This window comes from Onychomys torridus, chromosome 22 (assembly GCF_903995425.1).
Source record: "Onychomys torridus chromosome 22, mOncTor1.1, whole genome shotgun sequence".
Classification (NCBI taxonomy): Eukaryota; Metazoa; Chordata; class Mammalia; order Rodentia; family Cricetidae; genus Onychomys; species Onychomys torridus.
The window spans coordinates 34627833-34640571 of record NC_050464.1 but is presented as its reverse complement, the minus strand read 5'-3'; the positions used below and the strand labels follow the sequence as shown (position 1 = coordinate 34640571).

Here is a 12739-nt window from a genome sequence, read left to right as displayed (position 1 = left end):
ACACAAAGCCAATTTATCTCTTCAAAGCAACCCTAACCCAGAGCCCAGCAGAATTCAGTAAAGATTTGCACTGCCTGTACAAACAGCTGCCACCTACAGAAGCTAACCTGCCCACTGCCTCCTCACACATGCCCTCGCCTGGTAAAGACACTGAGATTTATTTATTTAGGACTGGTTTCAAAACTGTGAGGTACATTCCCATTCACCACCTCCTGGCCATTTCCCTGGGGCTCCAGCAAAGAAGGGAGGTAGAGAAGGCAGCTATGGACTTGGAGACTCCCCAGAGGCTGTGTGTGGCAGTGAAGGAAGGCTGTACAGTTTCCAAAGCCTGGGTGAGTCCAAGTGGGATTGGAGATGCGAGAGCCAGGCAGGACAGAGTGCAGAAGATGTGCTCTTAGGAAGGGCTGGAGGGAGCATGTGAGTTTGTCTGGTCAAAAGGCCCAGCACAGTCTGAGTAACAGGATCCACTACAGAATTTGTGGAGCTTGGTGTAAAAACAAGTATGTTAGAGTTCCTAAGTCAAAAAGATTCTAAGAACTGCAGGGCAGCCAGAGCTGCAGAGAGACCTGGTCTGTTGGAGAACATTTGTTTAACTGTGCAAAGATGTGCTGCACTTGTTTAATTATGTAAAGATGTATTCCTTGCCCGCATAAGGAATCTGATTGGTCTAATAAAAACCTAAATGGCCAATAGAAAGGGAGGAAGTATAAGTGGGACTTCTAGGTGGGGAGAGTAGGTCGGAGGAGGAATTTTGGTGGGGGGGGGGATACCAAGGAGATGCCAAGGGCCAGACAGCCAGACACGGAAAAAGCAGTAAAGTAGGACATATAGAATGAAAGAAAGGTAAGAAGCCTCAAGGCAAATGTAGATGAATAGAAATAGGTTGAATTAAGTTAAAAGAGCTAGTGGGACAAGCCTAAGCTAAGGCTAAGCATTCATAATTAATACTAAGTCTCCGGGTCTTTATTTGGGAGCTGGTTGGTAACCCAAAGAAAATTCCAACTAAGGAAGGAAGGAAGGGAGGGAGGGAGGGAGGGAGGGAGGGAGGGAGGGAGGGAGGGAGGAAGGAAGGAAGAATTGCAGGAGCTGGGGAGATGGCTCCATGGTTAAGAGCAGTTACTGCCCTTGCAGAAGACCCGAGTTCAATTCCCAGTACCCATGTCAGATAGCTCACAACCTCCTACAACTCCAGCTCCAGGGAATCCGATGCCTCTGCTGGCACGATGCACAAACTGACATACAGATACACACACATCATTTAAAACAAAAGAAAAGAAAAGAAAGAACTGCAAGAATTAAACCAAGTGCAAGGTATGACCCATGTGACCACTCGGCCAGGAAGCTGCTGGCACCAGGGACTCTAGCCCCTCTGTCGTGTTCACTGCTACTGTCCTCAGCACTCAGAAAAGTGTGTGGTGCTACCATGCCCCTTAATGAACAATGTGGACTGAGGAGTGGATGTGCGGATGGATACATGGATGGATGGAAGGGTGGATGGGTAGGTGGGTAGGTGGATGGATGGACGGACAGACAGATGGACAAAGCCCACATAGTTTCAAGGAACAGAACCTCCTAATAAACATTTAAACTTGTTTTAGTGAATACACACACAGATCATGGGAAAGGCACCCACACAGAAGTCCGCTAGTCCATGAATAACACTTTTAAATGAATGGTACTGATAAGAACATTTTAGTTAGAAGAAAAAAGAAATCGGGGCTGGAGGGAGCAGAGAGTTAATATGGCAAAGGGAATTCAACTGAGCTTTAACAGGAAGGCAGAGGACAGCAGAGGCAGGGGAGTCACTCCAGCTCAGTTGACAATGAGCTCAGCTACCAGGAGGGATGCACTAGCCAGCAGTAGGGTCTGAATCTGAGTTGGGGCAGATCCAGAGCCCCACCAGGGCTGGCCAGCCTGAACTAACATCGTCCTACCAATCATGAAGCCAGCGAGGCCGAGGCCACTCTGGACACAGCCTACTCCCCTGCCCTATATCCACAATGAGTATAAACCTGTCAGATGAACAGGAGTGGGCACCGGACACAAATCAGTAAAACCTCCACAATCAGTAACTGGCTCAAGATGACCCAGTCTGGACCGACAAGAACACAGCTTCAACTGCGCACGACAGAACACACACTGTGCTCCCCCAGCACTGCTACACTGCTGAACATACAGTTGCAGCTGCTGCAGCCATCCTCTCAAGAAGGGACAGCCTACTGTGGAGAAAGCCAGCAGATGAGCAGCACAGATGGGAGGAGAGGGCCCAGCCAGGTTCCACCAGTGCCCGGAATGAGCAGCACCTCCTGAAACTGTTACACAGATCCAAAGACCCCAGTGGGTGTTTTTAGGCCAGTGTGTGTTGGGTGTCTGTGTCTTTGTTAGTCAGCTGTGAGACGCCACCTAAATAAAATGCGACCAAGCAGCTGGCTGTCACAACCCAGAGGCTTTCATAAGCATAACTGAAATGCCACCACTGTCCCCAAGGAGAGGGGATGAAAGACAGTCTGTATGCCCTGGAATCCTGACCAGGGTATGCCATCCCCTGCACTGGTCCACCCAAAACTGCCAGTGTAGGCATTCACACGCACTCCCATAAGCAAGACGGCCAAGTGCTGCTATTAAAAGCCTCACCTAAGAAGGCAGGACTCCACAGTCTCACTGCAGCTGTGCTTGCCCATTAAAGGCCCTGGCCTATGTCCAGCCAAAGACACTTGGACGCCGCTGTGCTAGCGGGAGGCCACACTTCTCTTTGTTGCCCTCACAACAGTGATAGTGCAGTGGGCACCAAAAGCATGCCCGTGGGCTGGGAACGCAGCTCAGAAAAGTGCTTGCCTGAAGAGCCCGGAGCTGAACCAAAAAACTGCAATCCCAGCGCTAGGGGAAGTAGAGGCTGGAGAATCGGAAGTCCAAGGTCATTCTCAGCTGCAGCATGTTCAAGGCCAGCCTACCTGACAAAACATAAGAGGAGCTAGTGTAACACAGCTGCTGAAGGAGTGGGCGGGGGCAGGAGACAGAACCAGCTCCAGGTTGCACACTCTGCCTCAGCTGCATCAGCCTGTTGGTTCTGGGAGTCCCAGGGGAACTCCACCTTCCTTTCTAGGAGTTACTCCTGAGTAAAAAATTCCAGGAGAGGCACACAATAAAGCAGATCCTGCCAGGCAGGGATTGCCTTGTGGAGCTGGTATTAAGAACAGTATTGCTTTTACTGTATTCGTTACCAACAAGTAAGTAGAAATGGCAAGTTTGTGGGCAGATTTCTGTAACTATGACCTGCATGCACACAACCCTGTAATCCTACTCCTGAGCAAATAACCAAGAAAAACATGGATGTATCCCAAAAGGTTCCCGGCAGGACTACTCTTCCAAACCCCAAAACAGCTAAACCAACTACGCATAGTTATCACAGTGTTGGATGACAGCAACATCAGGTCCATGCCTCAGGACCCACTCGTCCACAATGTTCTACACAAGAACACAAACTAGAGTAAAACTCCCTGATGCCACTGTGGAGACGTCAGAGTGGAGTGAGTGGATAAGAGTACAGCGAGAAACATGGTGCTGACGGGCTAGCAACCCAGTCCTGAGATCAGGGGTGTGTGTGTGTGTGTGTGTGTGTGTGTGTGTGTGTGTGTGTGTGTACATTCTAGAAAAAGCAATGAACTCTGCAACTAACATCTGTATATTTCAAAGCATGCCTAATAAAAAAATGTCAAAAGACAATGTTCACAACAGACAATTCCACTGACAAACGCACAAAACAAAATATTTCTTCCCACATCTTTGGTTCTAGAACGAGCAGGAGGATTTGAGTTAGAAGATAGCCTGGTCTTCATAGCGACACCCTGTGTGGTGGTTTGAATAAGAATGTCCCCTATAGGCTCGTACATTTGAATATATGGTCCCCAGTGGGTGGAACTGTTTTGGAAGGATTAATGGGTGTGGCTTTGCAGGAGGAGAGGATAGGCTCTGAGGTTTCCAAAGCTCACAGTCTCTCTCTCCCCCTCTGCCTACTGCTGCAAATCATGATGTAAAGCTCTCAGCCACTGTTACAGCACCATGCCTATCCGCTTCCTGTCATGATGATCACAGACTAACCTTCTAAAACTATAAGAAAGGCCCACTTAAATGCTTTCTTTTATAAGAGTTGCCTTGGTCACAGTGTCTTTTCACAGCAAAGTATAACAGTAACTAAAACACCCTGTTTTTTTGTTTTTGTTTTTGTTTTTTTTTTTTAAATGCTCCTTGATGCATTATGTACTTTGACCAGCAAGCATGCTGGAACACAGAACAATTTTATTCAGATCATGTATAAACTTTGTCTAAATAAAGAAAACTGAACAATTGGAAAAACATCCTACACTACCCACCATGTTTAGTATCTAATTCTGGTTGCAATCATTAAACAAACCATCACAAAACCATCTGGTAAGAGGTGGTGCAAACCCCCTGATGAACTGCAGTAGAAGACCAAACACCTGCTCAGTTGCCCATGTGACTCCATGAGCTGTGGGGCTCATACTCACTGCCACAGGCACCTGAGGCTTTTAAATAAATATTCCCCCCTTAAATAAATATTACCCTTATTTGTTAGATTGAAAATACAGAATGAGTTTACTGTCCCTTCAAAGCCAAGCTACCTTCTGTCTGCTTAGCTCCCAGGACAGGGTGAAATGGTCATGGGAGGGTTGTTCAGAACAGTAAAGATACTGTCTCTGACCATCAGATGGCAAGCACCAAGCTCAGGCTTCAGTTACAGAACTCAGGAGGTGGAGGGGGTGGGACACCAAGAGCTCAAGGCCAGAGATGGGGCATTGGCTCAGTCAGTAAAGAGAGCAATTGCCTTGCTGTCCTCTGATCTCCACATTCAGGCTGAGCATACAGACACCTGCAGGGTCTGTCTGTCTCTGTCTCTGTCTCTGTCTCTGTCTCTGTCTCTCTCTCTCTCTCTCTCTCTCACACACACACACACACACACACACACACACACACACACACACACACAGGTGGGAGGGAGCGTCTGAGTGCACAATAACACCCTGATGGCTAAGAGCAGAGTCTGGGACTGGAGAGAGGGCTCAGTGGTTATGAGCAACTGACTGCTCTCCCACAGATCCTATGTTCAACTCCCAGCAACCACATGGTGGCTCACAACCATTTATAGTGAGATCTGATGCCCACTTCTGGTGTGCAAACACAGATGCAGACAGAACACTGTGCACATAATAAATAAATCTTTTTTATTTTTAAAGAGCAAAGTCTGCTCTTCCAGAAGACCCAAGTTCGATGCCTAGCAACCATGCCAGAGGGCTCAACCTCCTGTAACTCCAGTTACCTAAGCACATGACTCACTGCCTCTTTACTGTACAGGCGTCACCAACTGGAAAGTTGGCTGCTGCTCAAGAGACCTTAACAGTACCTGTGGGTCAGGTTTTTGCCAACTCTATATGAAACATAAAACTCTGCTATGCCCTGGATATTCTCCCTGGGTAGACCCCTTCCATTTTAGGACACTTATATTCTGTTTGGGGGATGCTGCTTGACTGTGAGACCTGAAAAGTCTTGTGTATGGGATTTAGGGTCGATCTTAGTCAGGGTTTCTATTATGTGATAAACACCATGACTCAAAGCAAGTTGGGAATGAAAAGGGTTTACCTGGCTTACACTTCCACACTGTAGTCCATCATTGCAGGGTGGCAGGACAGGAATCTGGGGGCAGAAGCTGATGCAGAGGCCATGAAGAAGTGCTGCTTACTGTCTTGCTCATCCTACTTTCTTATGGAAGCCAGGACCACCAGCCCAAGAGTGTTCCCACCTACCATGAGCTGGCCCTCCCCCATCAATCACTAATTAAGAAAATGCCCTACAGGCTTGCCTACAGCTGGATCCTATGGAGGCATTTTCTCAGTTGAGGCTCCTCCTCTCCAGTAACTCTAGCTTGTGTTGAGTTGACATAAAACTATCCAGAACAGGGTCCAGTACTAGCTACACAGCTGAGACTATCTCAACCTCCACAGATTCTCAAACTTCCATCAGATGTGGACCTCCTTCCTTGGGCTGCTGATTTAGCAGTTCTGAGAGGACCCGGGAATTTACACATTACCAAGGCCTCTAAGACAGCCAACTCAAAGTTCACCTAGTGAAGTCAAAACTCAGGAATCCAAATTCAATCCCCAGAATCTATCAGTTGGGTAATCCTGGGCAAATAGCAGAAAACACTGCCTTTGAGTCCCTTCATTTGTAAAAGTAGTTAGTATCTACCTTGTATTATGGCCATTTTAGAATCAAGGCAGAGCACAAGACAAGACACTAGTTTAAAGGGGAATGGACTTGAAACCCAAAATAGAAGCTATTAGTGTCATTTAAATAAAGCTGTCCATTGCATAAAATTACCCATTTTTAAAATTATGTGTATGTGTGTGTGTCGGGGTGGGGGTGGGGTGCTCATGTGTGCAAGTGCCCCTGGAAGCCAGAGACAGTAGATCTCCTGGAACTGGAGTTTCAGGAGGTTGAGAGCCACCTGAACGGGGACTAGGAACCCAGCTCTTGAAGAGCAGGCTGGCTCTTAACTAATGAGTCATCTCTCCAGCTCTATCCCATTACTTCTCTAAACAACCGTCACTTACAGAAAAATATTCCCTACTGGAATGCTTTGGAAATTTTAACCTGATCTGAATGAAGCCATTAAAACCTTCTCTTCTGGACTCTTAACCTGGGAGCCATGGATGTGTGTGTGTGTGTGTGTGTGTGTGTGTGTGTGTGAGAGAGAGAGAGAGAGAGAGAGAGAGAGAGAGAGAGGGAATGGAGGTGTGTGTGTCTTGATTTGACAAAGGATGCTGGAATAAAAGCTTCCTGATTCTCTGAGGGACCCATACCCTCCAAAGGCTAAGAACCTCCTAAGGATATTAACCAAAAGGTTCTTCTTGGTTGGAGTCCTTTCGTGTCTTCTAATTTAAGGTTTGCTTTTTGGGTTTTGTTGTTTTGTTTTGTTTTAGTACCACGTTAAGTTAGGAAAGTCAAATAATACAGAGAAGTGAACAGTAATTCCGTCCTATGCTTTTTCTGGACCTTCCTCCAAAGTCAACCTTTCTTACAATTTTAAGGATGTTTCTATGGCAGGATGTCTCAAACTCACACGTAGTCACTTTATGGAAGGTATCTCTTTTGGGGACTCTGGTCTAAGTAAGCATTGCTGTTCGGGAACAATCCTCTACCCCCTTGCAAGCCCAAGAGCACGCACACACCTACTGTCAACACCCCCAAAATGTTTGCAGGCCAAACTCCCAGCGGAGAACCAATGCCTCCAGGGACGCCCTGGGTGTGCAGCGTCCCGGCTGTGACCGCGTCCGCACCTCCGTGGGGTAAGCCACAGGAAAAGTCATCTGGCCCGGGCCACTCACCAAGTCGCGGATGAGTTGGTCCACCAGCGGCTCGGGCTCCACGGCGTCGCGGTCCGGGGGTGAGCGCGAGCGGCTGGTCGCATCCCTCCTGTCGGACCGGCCGGGCCTGGGCGCCGGGGGTCGGCCTGCGCCCTCCAGCAGACCCTGCGCCAGCGCCAGGTACCCCGAAGCCTGCTCACCGCGCGCCCCCGCCTCGGGCCTCCGCGGCCGCCGCTCCCCGGCCTCGGGCCGCCGCCGCCGCCTCAGCGCCTGCGACTGCGCCAATTCCTCCTGCCAGCGCCGGCGGAACTCCTCCAGGCTACGGTCGTCCATGCTCGACGCTCCTGGGCCTACGCGTCACCCAGGGGCCGCCAGCTGTTGACGGACCGTACATCCACAGGAAGTGTCCGCCGTTGGCCGGAAACTTCCGGGAGCGCGGCTCTTAGGTTCCGGGAGGCCACGCCCCTCCACTCTGGCTTCCCTGGTTTTTAACACCTTTGCACCAAAGAAGAGCTTTCCCTTCATCAAGTAAACCTGCTTTAAATGGCTGCTACATACATATTGCAAAGGTAGCATTTATTTTTTATGTAGTGGGTTTTTTATTGTATTTATGTATGTACTTATTTAGTGTGTGTGTGTGTGTGTGTGTGTGTGTGTGTGTGAGAGAGAGAGAGAGAGAGAGACAGAGAGACAGAGAGACAGAGAGACAGAGAGACAGAGAGACAGAGAGACAGAGACAGAGACAGAGAGAGAACGACTCGGAGGAGTTGGTTCTTGCCGTCCACCATGTGGGTCTCAGGGGTGGTACTCAAGTCGTCAGTGTTGGTAGCAAGCACTTTTTCCTACTGAGCCAGCTCAACCTGAAGTAAGCATTCAGATTTACACACACCACACCCAAATTCAAATAAAATGGAGGTAAATATATGTTTTAATGTGAATGTCTGAATCCATGGGAAAGGCTATGTAGGAAAATAAGAAATAAGGTCAAATAACAAAGTGGTTGACACAGAGAGGGGCCAATTAGTGATTAAAGATGGTCATGAAGTCCTGGCCTCTCTAAGGGGATGTCATTTAAGCTAATAGCTAATAAAGAGAAAACCTAGCCACAGAAAATCATGAGAGTTCCAGAACCACAGTCCAAAGGTGGGCAAGTATCTGTGAAGGAAAGTTCTGTTGGGCGGGGGAGGGGACAAAAAAAATTTCCACTGAATCTTTCACTGAAGGCTGATTAACTGGTCAGAACTTCAGTGAGTGTGGGGAGGTTGGAATGTTGCAGGTTCAGAGCCTAATTAATGTTTGTCTTGGGATGTCATTAGCCCTCTTATTAGCCATTCCTTTCTCCCTCCAAGTCTAACCTAGCATCCTTGTGACTATCCCGTGAAACCTTTTGATGTATTAGCTTAGCTCTCCTGTCTTCCCCCAAATGTCACCAGATAGCATTTGAAACCTACAACACAGGTGTCCCCACCCTGCCCTAACTGCCTACCTGATAGTTCCACCAATGTATTTTAAATGTGTCTTGATTTTTTTTTTTTCATTGTTCTTTCCATGAAACCTCTACCACATTGGAGAATGGGATTTGGGTGATGTAAAGGGCTGGTTTATATTTTGACAACATGGTGCTGATGTGGACCAAGATGGCAAATGCTGGACATGGGGAGGGGGCGGGGAGGGCACATGGAGCCAGCACAAAATGGCTGCCACTTGATGTCCTCAGAACTCAAAAGTAAACGATGATGTCATCTGTTATACAACCATTGATGGCTGAACGCCACTGTTGTATGGGTTCTATATTAATATACAGCCTGAGAGCAGAGGCCTGAGCCTTCACACATTGGCCTGTGTGTCTGTCTGTAGGCCTGTGAGTCTGTGTGTAGGCCTGTGTGCCAATCTGTGTGTGGCCCGTGGACCTGAATGTAAGCCTGGGCGCCTGCTGACAGCTGACGGCTTGCTCATCTGCCACCTGTGTTGTGGGATATTTTGATCACACTCTGACACTCCTGAGACTGTCAGTAAAGTTTACCTTAAATCAGAGGATGGAGCTAGCTACTAGCTAACTAGAATTAGACACAGAGGTTTGGGGGGCCCAGGACATAGACAGAGAGACAGGAAGTAGTAGGAAGGGGTTTATATTCTCAGACCCTTTTAGAGGAAGGAGAGAGAGAGGACACTCGTCACTTCTCTGCCGCTTCTGTGATCAATCAGGTTTTATCTTACTCATGAGTTTTATTTAATAATAGAACAAGGTAAGTTGTTATGCCTGTGTCATGAGCCCCCCCCCCAGAGATCACCAGGAGATCAAGTTTGTATGCAAAAGCAAAGAGCCTTTATTGCAAGCTCAAGCTTGGGCTCTCTGTCTGTTCCGACACAGTGGTTGGATCAGGAAGAGCCCTGAGCTCAGCTGAGGCAGCGTTTTTAAGGAATAAAGGATGGGGGTAGGGGTAGGAGAGTTCCGGATTCAAATGGGAGTTATTGAACTCCTGATTGGTCAGGAGTGAGGTAACAGAAATCTTGTCAAACAGTGATTGGTACTGGCATTGCTGCAAGGAAATTGGCAACTGATATACAAGTGATGTAAGCTGTCCTTATTGTTCTAGAGCATCTAGTACTTGTTTGTCTCAATTCTGATTGGTTCGCCACAAGATACAGTTTGTGGTTTTTCCTGGTTATTGTAAGGGTGAGTGAGGCCTAGTTCCCAGTATTGTTAGTCTGCAGCCTGTCTGTCGTGGCTGCACTAATGTGAAGTTAGGCCTCTTCATAAGTGACCACTTCTCTCACCTGTGTACTGACAAATAAAGTGTCCCACCTGCCCTCCACTCTTCACGGCCTCTCTGACCTCCCAGCCTCCCGCCAACCCTCATCCTTTCCTGGCATCAGAGGACGGCTCGTACACTACAGTCACTTCTATTTGTCACCCTTGGAGGTGAAAATTGTTTTTATGTTGATGTGGCATAGGGTGGCATCCCCCACTTCCATAACTGTGAGAAACAGTGACCCTCACTTCATAATAAGAGCACTGGAGACTTGGCTCGGCAGTTTACTGCTCTGCAAGGCCGGGTGCGCTGATTGAATGCAGAGGTTTGAAACCCAAATGCAAGCCCCTTCCTCCCTTCCCTCATCCTACATCATCTGGGTGTTACCGTTCCATCTGTTGCTTCCATCGTCTTTTTCTAAACAAAAGCTGGGGGAGGGGGGCAAGTCTACATTTTATGTCCTGTTCATTTTTCAGGCAAGCTTGGCTGTGAGCAATTTTCTGTTCTAAACTTCTGGTTTGTGGAGGGGGTGGGTAGCGAGACTAGGAGGTATGGGCAGGGCTCCAGTCACTGGAATCTAATGTGTCTGCTCACTTGTAGTGAGACCAATGCTCTCTCAAGGCCTTTTGAAAATGAAACCAGTAGAAGGGTTTTTTTTGTTTTTGTTTTTTGTTTGTTTGTTTGTTTTGTGGGTTGGTTTTTTTTTTTTTTTTTTTTTTTTTTTTGAGACATGGTTTCTCTGTGTAGTTTCACACCTTTCCTGAAACTCACTCTGAGGCCCAGGCTGGCCTCGAACTCAGAGATCCGCCTGCCTCTGCCTCCCGAGTGCTGGGATTAAAGGTGTGCGCCACCACCGCCCAGCTAGTTGTTTCTTACAGTAATGCCTGACCTCTGCCCTGAGCACCTCAGTGACATCTCCTCACCTTGGCCTGGTGAGATCCCACTAGACACCTTCCATATCTCAACTCACAGCTCACTTATTCTTATCCCGGTTCTGAATCCGTCATGTCTCCCTGCTGTTCATCCCCCGGCATCCTGTACCACAACACTTAACACAGTTGGTGACTTTCTATTGGCACAATTAGCCAGTACTGCCTCTCTTCCCTTGGAGATGATTGGCTCTTAGATTGGAAGCTGGTGATGAGCGGGCACCGGAAGAGTCAGTTACCAGATGCGTAACTCTTTAGAGATGAGAAAACCCCGAGAAGAAAGGCTTGAAAAACATGTCCCAAAACACAGGACTGGAAATTAGCAAATCCAGGGTTCTGCTGGCATTTTTATTTGTTTGTTTTCGGACTCGAAAGGATAGTGACTCAGTTTACCATTAAGTCACTCAGCCCACATCTCAGCCAGGTAGGAAACTGAATGGCTTTCTCTACCATGTTTGTTGTTTGTTTGTTCCCTGCTGTAGTGAAAACAGCAACAGGGGCGGGGATCTGGAGAGGTGACTCGGTGAGTGACAAATACTTACAGCTCCTTCTGAGGACTCAGGTTCATTCGCAGGACCTAGGTCCGGCCGCTCACACCTGCCTGTAACTCCAGCTCCGGGGGGATCTGACACCCTCTGGCCTCCAGGGACTCCTGCACTCGCTCAGTGCACATAAATGCACAGACATGTTGTTTAAAAAAACAACAACAGTAAGTTCCTACAAACTGATTGAAGATAGACAGACTGAAATGGACATTCCACACGCTCATTTACACACATCCACTTTTCTCAGCAATTCCTACTCCCAAGACTTTATTCTAAGAAAATCTCCTAAATAAATATAAAGAACATCGAGGGGCATCCATATTAAAGAACATTAGCACCAGGTGGCGGCGGCGGCGCATGCCTTTAATCCCAGCACTCAGAGGCAGAGGCAGGCGGATCTCTTTGAGTTCCAGGCCAGCCTGGTCTACAGAATGAGATCCAGGACAGGCTCCAAAGCGACACAGAAACTCTGTCTTGAGGAAATTAAACACACACACACACACACACACACACACACACACACACACACACAAACAAACAAAGAATATTAGCAGCATTCCTCACAGAAGCACCCACTAAGGGACTGAGCACTGGAATCCCGGGATATAAATGTCACAGCTGGGACGTTTGTTAAATAAATCATGCCTGCTTCAAACAGAAGAAAGATCTAGAATGCCAGTTCTATGAGAACAGAGGCCGGATCTTTTTCGTTCATTTTCAGCACTGGAAACTGCCTGGATCATGGCAGCTGTGCAGTGTGTAAGAACACTGTGAGCGGAACAATAGGAAATGCCTGAATATCCCCTTAAGAGAAGAAGATGTAATTCTGAGTCTGGAGAGATGGCTCCCTGTTTAAAAAGCACTGACTGCTGTCCCAAAGGACCTGAGTTCGATTCCTGGCACCCACAGTCCCGGGAATCCCAAAGCCATCCTGTGACATGGTGGAGATGGAGCTTGTGAGTCTGTGGGCATCTCTTTTGTTTTCCTTATTCAACCACCAGGATTAAATCGTGGGGGCCCCACCCTAATGACCTTCATTGTAGCCTCCTCCCCAAAGCCCACCTCAAAATAGCATAGTCATTTAAGTTTCCACACACATAATACCTCACATAGGGATTAAATGTCAGCACAGG

At 47.8% G+C, this 12739-nt stretch overlaps 1 protein-coding gene across 1 annotated transcript in view; it reads right to left on the bottom strand.

Moving 5' to 3' along the window:
• The window catches only part of Fbxw8 (F-box and WD repeat domain containing 8), a 100451-nt gene extending 92675 nt beyond the window's left edge, over positions 1-7776 (bottom strand). The window contains exon 1 of the mRNA XM_036171795.1: positions 7401-7776. Within this exon, the coding sequence (XP_036027688.1) occupies positions 7401-7712 (312 nt within the window). The 5' untranslated portion in view covers positions 7713-7776. The remainder of the gene's footprint in view (positions 1-7400) is intronic.
• Positions 7777-12739: the final 4963 nt, after the last annotated feature.